A 21,017-nucleotide genomic window follows, 5' to 3' on the forward strand; every position below is an offset into this window, starting at 1 on the left:
CTCTCTCTCTCTCTCTCTCTCTCTCTCTCTCTCTCTCTCTCTGTCTCTCTCTCTCGCTCACTCTCTCTCGCGCTCGCACGCACGCTCACGCACACACATTCTCACTCACCGGGGCAGAGAGACCGGCGGTAAGGGACAAGCAATTCCTTCCAGACACGGTGGTACATACATATATATATATATATATATATATATATATATATATATATATATATATATATATATATATATATATATATATATATATATATATATATATATATATATATATATGCTATACTATAAGCTTCTTATGTGCAGCAACTGAGCTTTCAGCTTCTTTCCTAATTTGACTTCACTAGTACAGCTGAAATATAAGAGATGACATGACCTGTTTTTGCATTTTTGATATTGACAGCTTGCTTGAAGCTCCTTGGTCCCAAAAGTTTGACAAATTTGGTGCTTCCCAAAGGCACAAAACATGATTCTGTGGTTAAGAGGATCACATACAAATCTGACGAAGACGACTACGACACATACCACTCTGAGGCGAACTCTTCGTATTTGCTGCAGCATGCAGAAGCAACTAGGTTTAATTTGTTTACAGGATTTCAGACACTTGCTGAAAGAGAAGATAGCTTGAAGGTTGTACGGCTTACTGATATGTACTATATTGCTGTCGGAAAGCTGTCCTTCCATAGATGTGTTTAATGTGCTTCCATACTTCTGCAGGTGAATGAGACTGTTAATGTGCACTGTGGTTTCTACAGCGACAATGGTGGCTTCAAAATTTCTGACGAGGATAGAAGATACATGAGAGCCTGTAAAGTTGTTGTGTCTACCTGCGCATTTGGTGGTGGGGATGATCTATACCAACCTATTGGAATGGCTAATTCTTCTATCGGCAGGGTATTTCAGCTTCCAAGATTTTCAGACATGGACATCGGAGTAAACCATCACATTAACTGATTATATGTTTCTTTGCATGGTCTTGTTGTGAAAAAGGTTTGCTATGTGGCCTTTTGGGATGAGGTGACACTATCAACTCAGGAAGCTGAAGGAAAGGTAATTGGTGATGATAGCATGATAGGAAGGTGGCGTATCATTGTTGTCAAGAGCCTTCCTTTTGTGGATCAACGATTAAATGGGAAGATCCCAAAGGTAAAAACCTTAAGATGACATAACATATCCTTTGCACTAATTTCATAATTTGGCATTACAGGAACATAAGCGAAGCAATTTTCTGAGATTACCATCATCACTAATTTTCTGAGATTACCATCATCACTAATTTTCTGAGATTACCATCATCACTTCCTTTGCCTTAAATTTATTACACAAGGATTGTGCAACAATTTATATTCTAATAGCAAACCACTTAACATGATTTTTGCAGATGTTGAGTCATCGCCTTTTCCCAGAGGCTAGGTACTCCATATGGGTCGACTCAAAATACCAATTTCGAAGGGATCCGATAGCAGTGCTTGAAGCTCTTCTTTGGAGGACAAACTCTACCTTTGCTATCTCTGAACATGGAGCGCGGAGCAACATTTATGATGAGGGGAAAGCTATTGTTCAAAAGCACAAGGCTACTCCTGAAGAAGTAGAGGTGCAATTGACTCAATATCGTCAAGATGGGATGCCGGACAAACAAAGATTACACGGATTGAAAGGTCAGTTATTTAGGATTGTTTTCAAACAAATGTTTTGTTGCTCAAGTTGAATGTTTCTCAATTTGCTGTTTGAACTTTGAATCATGCCTGATACGATGAATTTACTTGTTTGATTTTCAGCCCTAGCTGAAGCCTCTGTTATTGTGAGGGAGCTCACCCCTGCACCGAACCATTTCATGTGTACTTGGTTCAATGAAGTGGTGCGCTTCACATCTCGGGATCAGCTCAGTTTTCCATATGTTTTGTGGCGCCTAAACATGCCTGGAATGAGCATGTTTCCTGTATGCACTCGCAGGGACCTTGTGAACAGTTTGGGTCACACAAGGAAAGTAAAACCTCTTACACAGACGAATCCAGAGTCGTCTGCCTCGTGATCTTTTCACCCAACTCGTCTGCTGATAGTTAACTAACCATTGATTCATATCTGGTTCTAATGGCCGATATCTCTTGGTTCACAATTTTGTTGTATATTATTATAGTACCTCTCCATTTTTCCTCTGAAGGAATCATGGTTTTGCTTGTACACGGGTCTGAACCTGATACACGATCACACGATCTCACATGTAAAAATATTTTTTCTTTTGGTACGGAGCGAAAGAACAGTGTAACTTGTGAAGGTAATCTCTCTTATCTGTTGTGCTGTTGGAAAATGGACTATACACAATATCTGCCTTGCTCTCATGCCAGATAACGTTGCATCCCCTGTGAATTGTGATGTATACTGGCTATTTTCAACTTTTAGAAGGGCCCTAGTGTTAATGATGGATTCTGCATCGTCACCGTCAGAATGGCTATTATGAAATGACCTGATGTCAAGTAACTGGTGATAATTAAGATTGGCTGTTGCTGAAACTGAATAGCGATGGACAATTTTCTGTTCCCCTGTCATTTTATTGGAATCAATGACGTATATCAAATCATGATTTTCTTTTTTTTTCTTTGAGTAGCAAATCATGATTTTCATGTGTTTGGAATGCAAGAATTCTCAAATTCTCAGGCGAGCATGTTATGGTGCCTTAGAGCAACTCCAAGAGCACTCTAAAAAATTCTTTCCCAAAACTATGTATTGGGGATTCTTTCAAAAAAATTCCCTCTAAAAACATATCAATCTACAGCAGATCGCTAATAAATAATCCCTAATATTTTAAAACAGGCCACGTCATCGTATTGGGCCCATCGGAAGGGACGCGTGAGCGTGCGGGGATCAGGATTGGGGGAGGAATGCCAACGCTAAAATATACGCGGTGGTAGGCTATTTTTTAGCGTTGCTAAAAAATTGGAGAAGATTTGGGTGGACTGTTGGAGTTCGTTTTTTCTCCTTTTTCCAAAAAGGCATTGGGGTAAGATTAGCAGTCTTTTGAAGTTGCTCTTGATGGGCCAAATTTATAATTCTTATGGGCCTATGAAGCATGTCTTCCTGTTACGTCCTCCTCTTCACTTCCCCCTTCTATCCCCTTATCCACTCCGCGCTCCCCATCTCGCCTCCCTCGAAGCTAGAAATGGCTGCGTCCCACTGAACCCGACCCACCCTCCGCCTCCGCCTCCGCCTCCGACTGTTGCCGCTCTAGCTCAGGGGCGCCGCAATGGCCACGGCCGTCGCCGCCTCCGCGTTCCTCTCCTCCTCCTTCGCCCCCCGCCACCACCACCGCCGCCTGGCCAGGTCCGTGACGCGGCGTGCCGCCCCGGCGGGACTGGCCGTGCGGTGCGAGCAGAGCGACAAGCAGAAGAGGCAGCCGCTCGCAGCGCTCGTGCCCCGCGAGCAGCGCTTCATGTTCGAAGGCGACGAACTCTGCGGCCCCGTACGATACCCTCTCTTTCTTCTCGCAAAGCAATGCGCACTCTACCACTGCTTGTTTTATAGAACCGTAGTGCTGAGCATTGTCCATCCCAGTTTGTTCATGTTTAACCGATGTCATCTTAGTCCATTTGAGACGATGCCTTTATGCGCATGAGTAATCAAGTTAAAGTACATCCGATTACATTGTTTACGTCATCTACCATCGCATTGAAAATTACTAAATTAGCCATGGCCCTTTCGTAGTGAGAAATAATTCAGTAGAAATGAGCACCATGTGTACAGTTCGTTGGAACTATGCTTTGTTCTGTTTTCTTATGAATTTCTCCATAGCATACCTACATAAATCTGATTGAGCACTTTAATTTGCAGGACATATGGAATACTACATGGTATCCCAAGGCTGCAGATCATGTAACCACGGAGAAGACATGGTATGTTGTTGATGCAGCAGACAAGATTCTAGGCAGGCTAGCATCCACCATTGCAGTACATATCAGGGGAAAGAATGAACCCACATACACTCCCAGTGTGGACATGGGTGCTTTTGTTATTGTGGTAAGCATCCTCTCAATAGCTCTAATATTAGCATAGACACTATGGCTACTTCCCTCAGATTCTCTTCAAAATGTCCTAATATTAGCAGCAGAGGCAAATAAGCTCCACAAATCATCTTGAAACTAAGATTATGTGTCTGTAAGTGTAGTCCTTTCGACACCAGCGCATCTCTGAAGGCCCCACACAGATCCTATGTGTTCATGTGATGCGATTCTAAAAGTCATTTATGCCTTTTTAATGTTTGCGTAGGTCAATGCAGAGAAGGTTGCTGTTTCTGGTAAAAAGCGGTCGCAGAAGCTCTATAGGAGGCACTCTGGACGGCCTGGAGGGATGAAAGAAGAAACTTTCGACCAACTTCAGAAAAGGATTCCGGAGAGAATCATCGAACATGCAGTGCGTGGCATGCTTCCCAAGGGCAGGGTAAGATAACATCTTCTACTAGCTGACTCCATCAGATCTATGCTTTTTCACTGTAATGTATATCAAAAATGGAAACGGCGATCCATTTTCAGGGTGGACTTTCTTTTCGAAGTCCCAAAAGTTACAGGTTGATATTAGTTAGCAGCTGTTTGGAAATATTTGTGAGATTGAGAACTACAATAGTTAATTCTGAGGTTTTTTGAGGTCATAGTATAGCTCATGAATCATCATATTCCCCGAGTGAAAGCATGGCTTTGAGCATACATCACATGACTAAATTTAAGGGAATTCTGTTAATGAAAAAAATATTTGATTTTCTTGCCAAGCTGTTTTTCCCTTTGTATTTTGTGTGTGTGATATCACAAATACCATGTCCTGAATTTATGATGTGTAGCATGCGCTCTGAAAAAACTGCCTTTTAACTGTTTCTTCCAAAAAAAAATTGCTTCTTAGCTTTATCTGTAGACCATGTCTACTGGATGCATTTTATGAACCCCACATTCTGTCAGGCCCATATTTTTGTCATCTAAAGCATTCTACTCTAGCCACTCCATTGTTTGTGCTAGTTGCATATTTAATTTGATTTAATTTCATCATATGCTATACATGCTTATTCTATTTGTTCTGCTCATCATTTTGAACATCTGCAGCTGGGAAGAAGACTATTTACACACCTCAAGGTTTACAAAGGGGCAGAACATCCACACGTGGCTCAGAAACCTGTCCCGCTGCCTATCAGGGATAAAAGAATACAGAAGACTGACTAGAGAATCCCTATCGATTGAAATGGATGAGGTGATGAATTCCTCCCCTGAAGGTTTTACCCATTGTTTGGATTCCCATCCTCACAGTCATGCATCTGCCCCAGGGAGTGTAAATCTTTTTTGTAATTTGGACACCAAAGGCTGAAATTTCGTCATATTTCTTGTCATTGAGTAGTCATGTATTATGGTATGCTTTTATTCAACCCAAAATCTCTGCTTTCCCGTTGCACTTTGTAAATTTGACCTGATATGAGATGGTAGGTTGTTTCATTGTTCATCTTGAAGTTAAAACGCGGAAGATACCATCTGAAATACAGAGATTGTTTCTATGTTTTCGCAAGGCCAATTTCCTTGGCCAGAGGGGTGTGGTATTTCTATTTTTCTGTGTTGTAACACAGATATGTCCTTACTTGCCTCTCTTCATGTGACATATCTTGGATAGTTAACTGAATGCTGCAAATGGTTGGAAATAACATGGGATGTTTTCAGAATCATGAAAAGAACCAAACATACAGAGGGCGTGTTGTGCAGTCATGCAAAATTGTAACTTGCAAGAATGCAAGGTAAACCACAGTCGTGCTTGTTTGAAAAAGGCAAACACCTGCTGAATATTGATTTGTATTTTTTTATCGTAGGAGTTGGTCCAAAGAATTGTAATAGAAAATTCTCTGTCCATCCAACATTTTTTGTTGGATGGTAAATGTAGAGCTCGGCCTTAGCAGCCGGGAACATGACCATGTTCCTTGTTCCGGGAACGTTGTTCAAGCTCCAACCTCCGAGGAACGATTACGTTCCGGAAATGGGAACAATTACGTTCATATACGTATAAAAACCTTTCAGAAGTGTTGTGGTTGCTAAAGATTGGTCTCTGATCTCCATATTATAATTCCTAATACTCTTTCTACTCTCTTCCAATAAGATGCTCTTTTCCTGTGGCCAATGTGCCAATGTGTACAACGGACGCAACATCGACGTGCTCCTTGTCGCTGATCAGATCATAGCACCATGCAGTGCACAAGAACAACGGCGGGTTGTCCCGGCTGCTGCGACTTGCGAGGAGCCTAGCAAGACGGCCGCAGGGCGACGCGGCGCCAATGGCTGCACAGGGCGCAGGCACATCGGGCGGAAGATGGAATTCTTGTCACTGAGTACTGTGTAATGTGGTACGGTTTAAATCAAGGCAAAATAGCTATTTTAGACCCTGAACTTTACATCAAGGGTTATCGTCCCTCAACTTTCATTTCCTGGTTAAAGTTTTAACTTGACCTGATATGAGATGGTAGATTGTTTTGTTGTTCGTCTTAAAATTAAATTCGGAATGTTTCACTGTTTTCATAAAGACCAATTCCCTTGGGTAGCAAGGTGTAGGATTCTCCTTATCTTTGTGTTTGTTGAATAGACGTGTATTTCCTTGTTCCTCTTCATGACCTATATCTCAGGGTAAAAAATCCTAAAAATTTAAACGAATATTACAGATGTGCTGTATTTTTCTTTAAGAAAGGCAAATACCTGATGATTATTGATTCTGCGTTCACCCACTCCTTTGTTTCTTTCGAGCAAACTAAGCAGGTGCTCTGCCTTTTCATTATACTGGAAAGCATGTTTATGTACAAATAGCGGAGTGGCTATGAATAGAGACTAAATAAGAAAGAACAACAAAACAAAGAAAGTGAAAATGTTTCTGTTGTAGCTATTACATTATTGTAAGATTGCGCCATTCTGAAGTTTGTTGTGTACTACCTGATCACCTGTGCCAATTGTTAGGGTGACATTTCATTTCGAAAAAATGTTGGGGGTGACATGGTCTTGTTGTTAAAGATCCCTCGACATCTCTCTTTTCAAATCCTGATGACTAATCATGATTTGCAATGTTGCTTGATTGGTACGTAGTTCGCGGTAAGGATCACTTCCCACCATTCGCCTGGATACGATGAACCGCATTTAAGGGTGGTACGTTAAACGTACGTTGAAACGGTTGCGCTAAACATGAGCTTGACCTGAAAAGTGCGAGGTACTCATTTTTTTAAGACCAAAGGCAAAATCTTGCCCAGCTTTATTGAAAGCGTATCAGGTAGGATTTTGACAACCGGTCCACCTCTGGGTTACCAGTTTTACAAGTTTGGCGAGTGCTAAGTTTACCTAGCGCAAGAAATAGAATAAAAACAGCACACCTCTTCTACTCGCTCGCTCTACTCGCGCAAAAGACATAACACCATGTGGAACAACACCTTCATGGCAAGATAAGGCGAAAGAGAAAATAGGCAAAAGATACTGAGACAGCTACAGAAATTCTCCTCAAGCAAGTCCAGAGTATGCTTTGGTCAGCTTGCCGATCACCTCCTCCACCTTTTCCAGATCTTTATCAGCAAGAGGTTTCCATTCCGTTAGGAACGCCACCATCCTGTGCACCACCACCACCGGCGTCGTAGCGATCCTGTTGTTGAACACCATGTCGTTCCTTGTCTTCCACAGCACCCACATGGCTCCTGCACAAACATAGATAAAGAGTTGTCTAGATTTGTTTCTCATATCTCACATTATCTTTTCAGTTAAGTTCAAACAAGATTGTGGGGTCCCCTCAGAGGCAAAGTTTCTTTATAAAGTTCCAAAGAAAAACCGTAATAGGGCATTGAAAGATTATATGATCAGTTGATTCTAACTTTTCGCACAGTTTACACTGTTCCGGGCTGACCAATTCCTTTTTTTTTCAGCTACACCGCCGATTGGATTTTTTTTTCTGAAAAACCATCCATCCATAGAAAGATATGGATTTTTAGCGGCACTCTACATTTCCCAATGTGGACAGACTATCTATCACTCCACCAAAGGTCATTGCTCTATACAGGGATTTTGGTTTATATCTGCCAGATTTCTCTAGGACCCAGCACATCTCGTCTCTATTCTCTGTGAGCTCAATATTGTCTAGTTGTTCCACAAGTCTGCACAATTCGTGCAACTCTACGGTAGTCAACGCTCTTCTAAACTGGATCAGCCACCCCCTTCATCTCTAGCTTCTTCCACTGTAATTTCTGGGTTTGAGAAAAACTTGTACAACAAATCAAACTATTTTTAGGGGGCAATCTCCCACCCATACATCTTCCTAGAATCTGGTCTGGCTTCCACTTTTGACTTTCATAACTCTACCTCTTTGAAACCATTGTTTTATCTCAATCAGCCCCCTCCAGAACTGGGATCCACAAGCTCTACGAAGTTGGAAAATGCTTCTCTGGCCCAGGTATTTTCGTTTGAGCAGCTCTATACACATGCTGTCATCATCCCTCTCCAGTCTATCTATCCACTTGGATAACAGGCAAACATTCATAGCTCTAACATCCATGAAGCCCAGCCCTCCAAAATCTTTGGGTCTGACTAGCGCTTCCCATTTGATCATATGATATTTCCTCTTCTTACACTTCCCTGCCAGAAGAACTTAGAGCATATAGTGTCTAGAATCTGATAATTGTCCTCATACAGCAAATAAACACCCATTGTATACATAAGGGTACTGGAAAGGCAGGAGTTAATTAGTACAGTTTTTCCTCCTGAAGACAGTGTCAATGTGTCACATTTCCATATACCCAGTCTTCTCTTCGCTTTTTCTGCAATGTAGCTCAATTGCGCTTTAGTTAATTTGAGGTCGCTAACTAGCAGGCTTAGATAGGTAATAGGTAGTGTGCCTATGTTACATCCAAACAGATCCGCTAACTCTTGTTGATCCTCAGGACCCAGCCTAATCCCAAAAATCTCACTCTTATTGTAGTTGATCTTCATACCAGACATATTCTCAAAGTAGTAGAATTTTTTAATTTTAACTCTTTTTAAAAATTATTTTAAAAATAACCCCTTCGGACAAATATTTTACCCTTTTTGGTTGCGCCGGCCAGCGTGGCGCGACAAAATGACGTTGTCACACCACATGCACTGGCGTGACAAGTCTGTAACGCTAGCGCAGGGAGGTGATATGGACTCCTCTTATCACGCCACTGCGTGTGGCGTGATAACGTGCTTCTGTCGCGCCACTTTGCACGGCGTGACAAGAGCCTACTCTAGTTTAATTTACTCACTTTGGACCACTACATAAAATAGTATTTGAACTTTAAATGTTACAAAACTTGGCATACACGATATATGGTGTGAACATTCCATTTTAGTAACATGTACAAGGCAAGTGCTACATATTTTAAAATTTTTAATTTCAAAGTAGGCTATGTATTATCCCTATATCCCACATGGGGCTCTTGATCTCTATAAAATAGCATTTAAAATTTAAATATCATGAAACTTGGCATGCACACTGTAGAAAGTGTAAAGGTTCAATTTTACTAACATGTAGAAGGCCAAATGCTACATATTTTGAAATGCATAATTTCAAAGTAGACTATGTATTATCCATTTATCTCTCTTAGGACAGCTTCTAAGTGTTAAATAAATTCGCTTCGACGTTTTCTTTCCTTCAGTTTTATAACTTAATTAACTCTAAATATTTTAAAAACTTTAATAAGGCTACATTATAAGATATATTTATTTCATTTTAACTATATTCATTCCATCAATCATTATACAATTGACCCTATTCAATTTTGAATTAGCCTATGGATATAACTAAGATGTGACATTCCTGCCAACAAAAACGATGTGATCATATCTTTAGATTTATTCAATTTCTATATATGCTTCCTGGCACATACCCGTCATGTGAGGTGTTGTTTAGATATCAAGTAGCGATTTTTTTCGGGTTAAGCTACTTCGGCAGAAATTTCAACACCGAGAAGACACATTGCCTGATGAAGCTTATGAGTACTACCATCTCACTACAGATCATACACCCACACCTTAACTAATTGGTCACTAATATAAACTTAGTTCTAACATCCATCCATTAGCGATTTTTTTCGGGTTAAGCTACTTCGGCAGAAATTTCAAAACCGAGAAGACACACTGCCTGATGAAGCTTATGAGTACTACCATCTCACTACAGATCATACACCCACACCTTAACTAATTGGTCACTAATATAAACTTAGTTCTAACATCCATCCATTTGTGCATGCACACTATAGTACACTACGATGTACTTCAAAGAACACACAGTTTCTAACTCATTCATGTTTAATTCACTCGCGTATCATGTACTTCATGTTCTTACAATATATATCAGGTTGGATAGCAAAGTAGATGGTGTATCGTGTGATCGAGAAGCTTCTCCACTTAATCGAACTATGTTGCATGGGTGTTTCTAGCTATCATTAGACTAATCCCAATTTTCATGGTTTCTAATTTCAAAGATGTCATATCAAATGAAGAGATAATGATACAACAATCTACAGTGTAGTATTATAATGTTATTTCTTAGACATCATAAATTATGGATTTCTAACACTTGTATTTACAACTTAGTCATATTCATTGGCCTAATTCAAAATTGAATAAGGTCAATTGTATAATGATTGATGGAAGCTTGTGCGCTCTTGAGGATATCTAGTAGGAGTGTGAATATAATTAAAATGAAATAAATATATTTTATGATGTCATCTTATTAGAGTTTTAAAATATTAAACTAAAGGAAAGAAAAGGCTGAAGTGAATTTATTTAGCACTTAGAAGCTGTCCTAAGAGAGATAGAGGGATAATACATAGCTTACACTTGGCTTTCTACGTGTCAGTAAAATTGAACCTTTACACTTTCCACGGTGTGCATGTCAAGTTTCGTGATATTTAAATTTTAAATGCTATTTTATAGAGATACTCCCAAGTAGCCCCATGTGGGATATAGGGATAATACATAGCCAATTTTGAAATTAAAAATTTTAAAATATGTAGCACTTGTCTTGTACGACTTGTCTTGTACGTGTTACTAAATGGAATGTTCATACATTATATATCGTGCATGTCAAGTTTCGTAACATTTAAAGTTCAAATATTATTTTATTGAGATGGCCCAAAGTGAGTAAATTAAATTAGAGTAGGCTCTTATCATGCCATGCAAAGTGGTGCGACAGAACCACGTTGTCGTGCCACACGCAGTATCGTGGTAAGAGGAGCCCATGTCACCTCCCCACACTAGCATGGCAGGCTTGTTATACCAGTGCATGTAGCGTGATAACGTTATTTTGTCACGCCACGCGGTCAAGCGCAACCAAAAGGGATGGAAATATTTGTCAGGAGGAGTTATTTTTAAAATATTATTTAAAAAAGGTTAAAATTAAAAAACATCAAGCAGTATAAGATGAATTTCAGGTTCCTCAATGATCTATCCTCATTCTTCACAAAACTGATTGTGTCGTCCGCATAATGCAGGTGTGATAGACCTCCGTCAACCAAACGCGGCACAAGCCCTGGATATCTCTAACTCTACATGCTGAGCTCAACATTACCAATAAAGAATCTCCCACGAGGTTGAAAAGTAGAGGGGATAGTGAGTCTCCTTACCTCAGACCTTCGTAAGTCCTAAAGAACTCCCATCTTTCACCATTAATGTCAATTGCCACCCTCCTCCCTCTGCCCACCTGCATAATCCAACTAGTCCACCTGGGCGAGGTACTCGTTCAACTCATTCTTCCAAAAGGTGTTCGTTTTCCGGCCGTGTCCCATCGCAGAAAAACCACGGAACACCCCTATCCGCCCTAATAATGCCCGGCGACGAGCTTCCTTTCCCTGATGACCTGATCAGAGGACGAAGATCTTGGGGTTTTTTTAGAACATCCTACTGGCGGCGGCGGCGAGCCAGCAAGACGTCCGCAGAACTTCCTGGGGGTCTACAGGCCCCAGGAAGTCAACCCAACGGCGGTGAAGCCGAGGGTATCCAACCACTCGCGCCATCCCGCGCTACCGAACCGAGCCCGCGCCGCACGGCTCCCATCGCCACCACAGGTCTCCGACGGGACGGGACGGCTCGACCATTTCATTTTCATCTCGCCATCCCGTTGGTCCGGTCACACAAGCCGCGGCGCCGGAACGCGTCACTGCTTACCTAACCCAACCCAACCAGAACCGCGCACTGACGCCGCCTCCCCGCGCCGCGCTCGAGGCCCACGCTGCTGCAATCTAACCTTCTGGAAATTTCCGCCAATCCGATTCCGAGCGAGAGGAAATTTTCCCTTCCCCCCCGGCCGCCACCAACCAACCAAACCCAAGCAAGCCGCTTCCCCTTCGGATCACGCCGGGCATGCGCCGCGCCACCGCCGCCGCCGCAGCAGCAGCAGCCTGAGGGGGACGAGGAGGAGGGGGAGGGATGGAGGCGGGCGGCGGGAGCGCGTCCTCGCTGCCGCCGTTCCTGAGCAAGACGTACGAGATGGTGGACGACCCGGCCACGGACGCCGTGGTGGCGTGGACGCCGCCGGGGACCAGCTTCGTCGTCGCCAACCAGGCCGAGTTCTGCAGGGATCTGCTCCCCAAGTACTTCAAGCACAACAACTTCTCCAGCTTCGTGCGGCAGCTCAACACCTACGTAAGCCGCCACGATCCTTCATTTCCTTTTTCGCCCCGTCTCCCTTCCTGTCCAATTGGTCGATCGGGATGCGTGGTGTTGTGCTGCTGTCATCGAGAATCCTACAATTCAGGGGGCGAATCTTGTTAGCTGTAGACATGTAGTACAACAAGTGCTTAGGGTATCGTCTTAGGCCGAATGGATTGTTTTCTTGTTATAGCATAGCGGATTGGTGACTGTGCGTTAGGTTTAATTCCACATGCTTGTAGAAAACCAAGGTGAAGCCACTTCTGGTTAAGCTCAATTAGCTTCGTGAGATGCTTTTTTCCTTCTAATAAATCTGATAGAATTCGAGGACTGTTTGACAAATGATCCATTGGCAACTGTAAATGCTGTTGAAGTCACATGTTTTCCCACACCCACACATCAAATCGACTAGACGCGAAACTGAATTATGATTCAGCTGGTGTACTTCTGTTTCTTTTGCTGACACCACGTGATTTCTTTTGACCTATGAGCCTTTACAAGTCATATTTCCGTTATGCTATGGTAATAGGCTTCCGCTTGTTCTTCTGTAGGGCTTTAGGAAAGTTGATCCTGAACAATGGGAGTTTGCTAATGAGGATTTCATTAGGGGACAACGGCACCGACTGAAAAATATACATAGGCGTAAGCCTATATTCAGCCATTCATCACACCCTCAGGGTTCTGGACCATTAGCAGATAATGAGAGGCGGGAATATGAGGACGAAATTGAAAAGCTTAAGCGCGATAATGATGCTCTGACATTAGAGCTTGAAAAGAATGCACAAAAGAAAATTGATATGGAGAGACGAATGCAGGAGCTGGAAGATAAGTTGATCTATTTGGAGGATCGGCAAAAGAATCTGATAGCATATGTCAGAGATATTGTACAGGCACCAGGATTTCGCTCTAGCTTTGTGCAGCAACCTGATCATCACGGAAAGAAAAGGAGACTACCAGTACCTATTTCACTCCACCAAGATGCAAATGCCGAGGGGAATCAGATTGTGCACGGGGGCTTAACAAACCCACCGGTTTGCATAGAATCATTTGACAAAATGGAGTCTTCCTTGAACTCATTGGAGAATTTCTTTCGAGAAGCAAGTGAAGCATTTGATATTTCATATGATGGTGTCCCTGGCCCTTCATCTGCCGTTGTTATCACAGAGCTCCATTCATCTGGAGAAAGTGATCCCCATGTACCATCGCCTCCGTCAAGGATGCATACCTCTTCAGCTGGTGCAGGAGATTCACCCTCAAGGATGCATACCTCTTCAGCTGGTGCAGGAGATTCGCTCTCTTCTCATGACGTAACAGAGTCAACTAGCTGCGCAGAAAGTCCTCCCCTCCCTCAAATGATGTCCTTTACAGATTCACGAGCTAAGGTGTCTGAGATAGATGTTAATCTGGAGCCTGCTATTACAGAAACTGGTCCATCAAGAGACCAAGCTGCCGAGGACTCTCCTCATCCAGCACCTGGGGCAAACGACGGGTTCTGGGAGCAGTTTCTTACTGAGCAGCCTGGTTCCAACACGCATCAGGAGGCCCAATCAGAAAGGCGAGATGGAGACAATAAAGGTGATCAGGTGAGAATAGGAGATCGGGAAAACTTATGGTGGGGAAAGAAGAATGTGGAACAGATGACAGAAAAGCTGGGGCATCTCACCTCAGCAGAGAAAACCTAACTGCTCGTATTTCTTGTAGCTGAAAAACAGTTAGCACAGAAACTCATAGGACCTTGGTACCTCTGACATGTACTTCACAGTGTATCATATCTTTGCCTCCTGCAGGGCGATATGTTGACTGACATCTACTTTGTAGAGTAATAACATACCATTTTTCCCTTGTACTTTACCCATGTTTAGAATGATGCAGAGACTGGTTACTATACTTTTGTGTGGTATGTTGCATTCATACTTGGTTACTAGACACTTCCTGATACTGCTGTCCTCAACTTGTATGATTCCTCAAGTCTGGGGACATGGTTATAATGATAGATGATGATAATCACTTTGTTGTTGAATGCTATATATAGACTAAAGAATCGATTCCCTTTTGGAACGTTATCTTTTTTGTAGAGTCACACCTTTTCTGTTGGAATTGTCAAAGTTCTCTTACCTTTTTCCTCTATTTTAGTGTTTGCCTGGTGAACTATATTTGGTGTTGCATTTGGTGCTTGATGAAGTGTCTGGAGTCTCAGTTTTTCTTATGCAGGAACAGGTATATTGACATAATCTTAGATGATACTTTGAGGTGAACATAATGTTAAATAATTACCACTATCTTTGAGCTTTGTGGAATGACAAGGACCTTGATTATTCATCGTGTCAGCCCGGCGGCCTATACGTCCAGCTCGGCTGCCTTTCTCCAAGGATCTGCCCGGTTCGTGATCATGTGGATCCGGTTCCTTTCACTATTTGCGCATGATTCCTTCGTGCCTTTGTCGATGCCTGACAGAGTGACAGAACAGCTTGGTATGATGAATTGGGCGGGACTTGCTCATGCACATTGGCAGCTTCTCCCCTGACCAGATCAATTTGCTGACGCACGGCCACCGGTCACTATACCGAGGCCGATTGCCACCCATGCCTTGCGCCGGCTACAGTTTTGCTGTCGGTCTGTGGGTTCAATCCACATGGCATACGGCTGCCGCATGGTTGGAGAGCCGTGTTGGGAGAGATGTTTCCAAGCTTCAGTTCTGCAAGACCTGAAACCGAAGAGGATGTTTTACGCCTCACAGCCGGCGTGCCACATTGCGTTGGTACGTTAGCGTATTGATACGCATTTTGCTGTGCCGCTATTGATATTGCGGTGCTGTGCAAATACTGATCAGGAGTGCCATGGATACACATATCGGCTGGTATGGGTACCTCAGTAAATAGGCAAATGCACTAATGGGATCACGACTAGTCTACAGCATACCACGGCGTATTCTACGGTATTGTTTATACCGACAAATCACTTCGTAGGAACCACTCCATGATCAACGAGTTGGAGTGATTTTGATTTTCAAGTCCTTTCCCTACCCGAAGAAATGGAAGAGTAGGAACAAGAACAAGCCGCAACCAATTCCAGGAGCCCTTTGTCCGTACTCCAAGCAAAACCTGCCACAACAACGCCCAATACAATCGCCAATAATCCAGTTCTCGTTGGCAACGGCATACAAAATCGACAGGCAAATATGCTAAAATATATACTTGCATACGCCATAATCCAGCGACAGCGTTGACAGCTCAAACATCTTCCAGATGAAAGGACGAGGGGGAAAACGTAGAAGCAAAACCATCAGAGAAAAGGAGCCAAGATCCAGCTTTTAAGCAACGAAACAAATCAAACCTCACCCTTGAGATTGCTACGACTTATAGTTCAAAAGGTGCCACCACTTTGTAACGTGTTAATAAGAGATCAAATCACAGGCTGCACGGACTCCTTTCACATGTGCCACTTCTATACCCCTCCCATTACATCAGCCCCACGATTCACTTGCCTTCCGTGAAGCTTTCATTTTACTTCAACCAGAGGAACGAAAAAGTGAAACGAGAAACGTGCAAAGAAAGTCGGCGAGTCAGCTATGGACATATGGGCCTACGTCTTGCAGCAAAAGATCATACTGTCTAGCCAGACTGGAGAAACTTGGAGTACAGCAGATTGAGAAGCCTTCCTCTGGAGCATCAAACTTCATATCCATCAGAAAAATGTGTAGAAGAAACTATTGAATCAATCATCATATTCTGAAAGTGTGCTAAGATCCTCCAATTGATCTATCAGTGCATTCTGATTGTTCGTCACCAATATTGAGCAACAAAGTAGATGCTACCAATTCATCAGCCGAATCAGTCTCCAGTTCGGGTTCTGTGGCATCTGCCAATGCACTCAGCATGGTGACCACTTCAAATGTATCATCCACGTAGAATTTGGCTTTGCTTGGTTTTTGTCCCACAGTGCACGCAAACAGTGGTGTTCTTGGAGCAACTATATTCCTCTTCATGATATCGGCAATGTTTTCAAACATGTCCTCATCAGACCTGTCATCGCCAATGCACAATACAAAATCAGCCTGCTTTCCTCTCTCCTTCATTGATGCAAGTATCCTCTCAGCAACTACTCCCTTGCTTACTCCCTGCAGGTTAGCAAAACAACAACAGGAATCAATTTTAAGAAGTTAAGTGAATGTTGACCGTGTAGGTAAAAGCTTGAAACATCACTATTATTAACAACTTGCATGAAAACCATCACAGAAGGTAAGACAGGATACCAGCGGCCTCATTGGTGATAAGGCAAACAAAAAAAAGTGTTTTTCAGCAAGGCTACAAAGCACAAATACTTAAACTGCAGAAAAGTGTCACCAAATTGCTTCTTCGAAAGTTGTTTCAGAAAGCACTCACTCCCTCAACAAGATAAGAAGCCAAAACAGGACCAATAGGTCTTTTATAACTGAGTGGAGCTAATAGCCTAATTGTGAATAAAAATGAAGCTAATATATTTGTAACACGAAAAGGAACTGCCCTGGGTGCTTATAAAATTTAAAAATAATTATCATATCAACTGTGAGAAAAATAAAGGTGCTAGCTAAACTCAGTGGTCTATGGTTCAACCTTACTTTATACACACAGTCGAATGTGTTTTTCTAAGGCACAAAGAATGAACTAGTTAAAAGGCACAGATCTTTCAAGAAAGGATTTGAAAAATTAATAGATGAACAAACCTGGGGTTTGACTTCAACAATGAACTGACCACTCTTAACAGAGACTGGTTCATTTGCCAGTACACTTTCCAGGTGATCGAGCATCTCCTTTGCCTGTGAGGATCCAAAGCCTGGGTCAGCATCCTGATGGTGCCACACCAAAGCACTTTCCTTGGTCTCAATGGAGGATCCATCAGTTGCTTCTGTGTACAAATTCATCACTGGCTTTGCCATTTGCATCCATCCAAAATCCAAAGTCTGGGTGCAGGTTTGCCACTCTTCTTCTCTAGACCACCTACACAAATGTTGAAATCTTACTTCACAGACCCTTTCTAGTTTAAACATTTTTATAGCAGCTAGTTAAACCAATTACTTCTGTTAACTGACTAAAAAGAGAGCCTAAAATGATCAACATTCATGTTCATATGAGATCCTCAGGTTAAAGTAATGCTCCAAATGATCCTAAAGAGAGGAAATATTAAGGGCCAACTTAACCCAAAAAATAAGTAATATCCTGATCAAAAGTTGTGAAAGACAAACACTGCAACTGCCTCCATTCTACTTGTGAGAACAGATAATATTAAGGGTTTTGTCCTTTAATCTCTTTCCAATGTCACGAACAGAGACTGATCTTTCCAATTTGACATGTTAAATGAGTAATGAAGCCACTTAAGACCTTATATACTAAGTTCAAAGTTTGGCAAGGACAACCTGTATTACTCTTACTAATTATAGAAAAGGCATAGTATCCAGCTGCCAATACTTCAGAAACAAGTATCAGGTGTGCAAAAATGGCAAAACATACCTTAAGAAGTAACCATGTTCAGCTGCAATCCCCAGCTTTGGACATGACGCAAACCACTCTCCCAATGTATCCTTGTCTCGCCCACTGACAAGAAAAACGATGTTTCTCCTATCTGAGCAAAGGGTATTGATAATGCTCAAAACTTCTGGACTAGGTGCCTTGTTGATGGAAGTCTGAGGAACCAAAGTTCCATCATAGTCAAGCAATATAGCCCTGCTCTCTGAAATCTCATAAGCATTAACAATTGAATCTATGTTAAGCTTTGTGAAATGAGGGTCCAAGGCCACCACCCTGAAACCGAAACCCAACCCTATGCCCCAACAAGTCCTCCTAAAGTGATCCTTACAGGCCCTTTCCAAATCTTGGATGAAGCTCTTCGACCAGTAAGCAACATCATGGCTGCTGACATAACGGTAATGCTTCTCATGCCTCAAATGCTTTTCCTGTTCTGGCATTGAAATGGCCTCATTCATCCCCTCTGCAGTTGCCTCTATATTCCATGGGTTAACCCGAATAGCACCACTCAGAGATGGTGAGCACCCAATAAATTCTGACACAACCAGCATGCTCTTCTTTGGCCCGCTTACCTCCGACATGGCCTCAGATCCTGGTGCACCCTGCCTACAGACAATGTATTCATATGGTGTCAAGTTCATCCCATCCCTCACAGCAGTCACCACCACACATTCCGCTATTGTATAATAGGCAATCTTCTCAACACTTGACACATCACGATCAATGAAAACAACAGGGCTATACCCTGACTGGCCAAAGTCCCCATTAATCCTCCGGCAGCTCTCCTGAATCTCAGCCTGGATGGCTTCCAGATCCTTACCCTTCCCACGGGCTGGGTTAGCAATCTGCACTAACACTGCTCGCCCCTGCCACTTGGGATGCGTCCTCAGCATATTCTCAAAGGCAAGAAGCTTCAAATTGATCCCCTTGAAGATATCCATATCATCCACACCAAGCAAGACAGTTTTCCCCTCAAACTGCCGTTGAAGCTCGGAAAGTCTCCATTCCCTATCAGGCAAGCGCAGACCTGACTGCAACTGACCCATATGAATTCCCACTGGCATGATTTTGATCCCAACAGTGCGGCCAAAGTAATCCAATCCAATGTAGCCACGCTTTGACTGGTACTCAATTCCCAGCATCCTACTGCAGCACGAGAGGAAGTGCCTGGCGTAATCAAAAGTGTGGAACCCAATGAGGTCACAATTGAGCAGTGCCTTCAATATCTCCTCGCGAACAGGGAGGGTGCGGTAGATCTCTGACGAGGGGAAGGGGCTGTGGAGGAAGAATCCGATGCGGAGGCGGTTGAACCGGCGGCGGAGGAAGGTAGGCAGCGCCATGAGGTGGTAGTCGTGAACCCAGACGTAGTCGTCCTCCGGATTGATGACCTCCACGACCTTCTCGAAGAAGAACTTGTTGGCGAGCACGTACGCCTCCCAAGCGCTACGGTCGAAGCGACCGTTGCCGGGCGACGAAGAGGTGGTGGCGGCGGACGCGGATGATGAGAAGGGGAGCATGTAATGGAACAGAGGCCAGAGTTGGCGCTTGCAGAAGCCGTGGTAGAAGCGGTCGTTGAGGTGGTCGGGGAGGAACACCGGCGCACAGCGGAATCGGTCGAGCAGCGCCTGCGACACCTCGTCCTGCTCGGCGACGGGAACGTCGGCGCGGAGGGAACCGACAAAGAGCACCTCCATCTCGTCGGGAATGCCGTCTCGGAGTTGTAGGAGCAGCGAGTCGTCGTCCCAGGAGAAGGACCATCCACGGCCGTCGGGCCGCCGCCGGGCGACGACGGGCAGCTGGTTGGAGACCACGATCATCCGGTCGGCCGCCAGCGACGAGGGCACGTCGGAGGCGACGCTGTTGGTCGCCGCGGGCTCCGAATCGTCCTCGCCGTCGAGCTCCGACAGCGTCCCCGGCACCGTCATCACCCGCGACATCCGCTTCGTCCCAAACGACCCCTGCCTCCGCCGCCCCCCGCCGGCGGCCGGGCCCAGCGCCGCGAAGTTGCCCTCCGCGAGATCGAGCAGGTTGGTATACGACCGCGACATCATGGCTGAAACACCGAGCAGATGGAAGAGAAAGCTTTCGCCACGAGATGTGACCAAACCCTAGCCCTACCGATCCGCGCGGCGGAGGGTTTCACCAAACCCTAGAGGAGGAGGAGGAGTTGGTGTTCCGCTTTGATCTGATCTGATGGAGGCAGCGAGGGAGGAGGGAGGGGGGGTGGGTTCGCGAGTTTCAGAATGGGAAACGCGACCGGAGGCGAGGCGAGGAGAGAGAGGTCAGGGGAGGGGAAGGCAAGGACGCGCCGGTATATTCCACGGGCGTGATGGGCTCGGCTCGCGGGACCTTTCCTGGACCAGTTTTCACTGACAGATAGGCTCAGTATCTGTCGGTGGGTTAAGGCTCCTTGGACCGCGCCTAGGGACGAGTTGCCTCGGGAAAAGAGGATAAGGTTGCGCTTGCCCCTCCGATGCCAGCTGGCGTCACGCGCCCCACCTTGAACTGCAGGGCCCGCTCACCGGACGGTTCCGATTTGCCAAGCCATGGCCGTTGCTGCTCAATGAACGGCTGCGATCAGCCCGGGGTGCTGGTGGTTCGGAGGGCCATGGCCCGCTTTAAAGAACTGTTTGCCAATTTTATCTGTTCCGGGGGGCTCATTTAGATGTTTCCCTCCCTCGTCTTTTCCGTGGCATCGAGGTGGGCGCCCCGGCGGCGAGAAAAACGTGTCGCGTACAGGAACTGCCACGTCGGCTGCTCGCGTGACGTCAGGTGTGACGAGCTGGGGTGACTCCTCCCCACGTCCCCTGCTCTATCCAACTCCCGCGTTTCTCTCTCCCCTTTTTACCCCATCACCGAAATAATCGAAATTTCT

General features: G+C 44.2%; 4 protein-coding genes across 4 annotated transcripts in view; 3 read left to right on the forward strand and 1 right to left on the reverse strand.

Annotated features, from left to right (window-relative positions):
* The window catches only part of LOC101771114, a 3,347-nt gene extending 1,029 nt beyond the window's left edge, over positions 1-2,318 (forward strand). The window contains exons 2-6 of the mRNA XM_004969891.3: positions 398-624; positions 712-888; positions 985-1,140; positions 1,376-1,652; positions 1,773-2,318. Of these exons, the coding sequence (XP_004969948.1) occupies positions 398-624; positions 712-888; positions 985-1,140; positions 1,376-1,652; positions 1,773-2,026 (1,091 nt within the window). The 3' untranslated portion in view covers positions 2,027-2,318. The remainder of the gene's footprint in view (positions 1-397; positions 625-711; positions 889-984; positions 1,141-1,375; positions 1,653-1,772) is intronic.
* A 771-nt stretch (positions 2,319-3,089) lies between these two features.
* Positions 3,090-5,522, forward strand: LOC101771508 (50S ribosomal protein L13, chloroplastic). Its single transcript, XM_004969892.4, has 4 exons — positions 3,090-3,451; positions 3,820-4,005; positions 4,255-4,425; positions 5,076-5,522. Exons 1-4 carry the CDS (start codon positions 3,236-3,238, stop codon positions 5,190-5,192), a joined length of 690 nt encoding a protein of 229 aa, XP_004969949.1. The 5' UTR covers positions 3,090-3,235; the 3' UTR covers positions 5,193-5,522.
* Positions 5,523-12,026: 6,504 nt separating this feature from the next.
* On the forward strand, positions 12,027-14,704 carry LOC101771901 (heat stress transcription factor A-4b). The gene is made up of 2 exons (XM_004969893.3): positions 12,027-12,635; positions 13,193-14,704. The coding sequence occupies exons 1-2, from the start codon at positions 12,420-12,422 to the stop codon at positions 14,321-14,323; spliced, it is 1,347 nt and encodes a 448-aa protein (XP_004969950.1). The 5' UTR covers positions 12,027-12,419; the 3' UTR covers positions 14,324-14,704.
* A 1,116-nt stretch (positions 14,705-15,820) lies between these two features.
* On the reverse strand, positions 15,821-20,193 carry LOC101772310 (probable alpha,alpha-trehalose-phosphate synthase [UDP-forming] 7). The gene is made up of 3 exons (XM_004969894.3): positions 18,128-20,193; positions 17,344-17,617; positions 15,821-16,758 (listed from the first exon to the last, which is right to left on the reverse strand). The coding sequence occupies exons 1-3, from the start codon at positions 20,191-20,193 to the stop codon at positions 16,381-16,383; spliced, it is 2,718 nt and encodes a 905-aa protein (XP_004969951.1). The 3' UTR covers positions 15,821-16,380.
* Positions 20,194-21,017: the final 824 nt, after the last annotated feature.

The sequence above is a fragment of the Setaria italica genome, chromosome V (genome assembly GCF_000263155.2).
Source record: "Setaria italica strain Yugu1 chromosome V, Setaria_italica_v2.0, whole genome shotgun sequence".
Taxonomy (NCBI): domain Eukaryota; kingdom Viridiplantae; phylum Streptophyta; class Magnoliopsida; order Poales; family Poaceae; genus Setaria; species Setaria italica.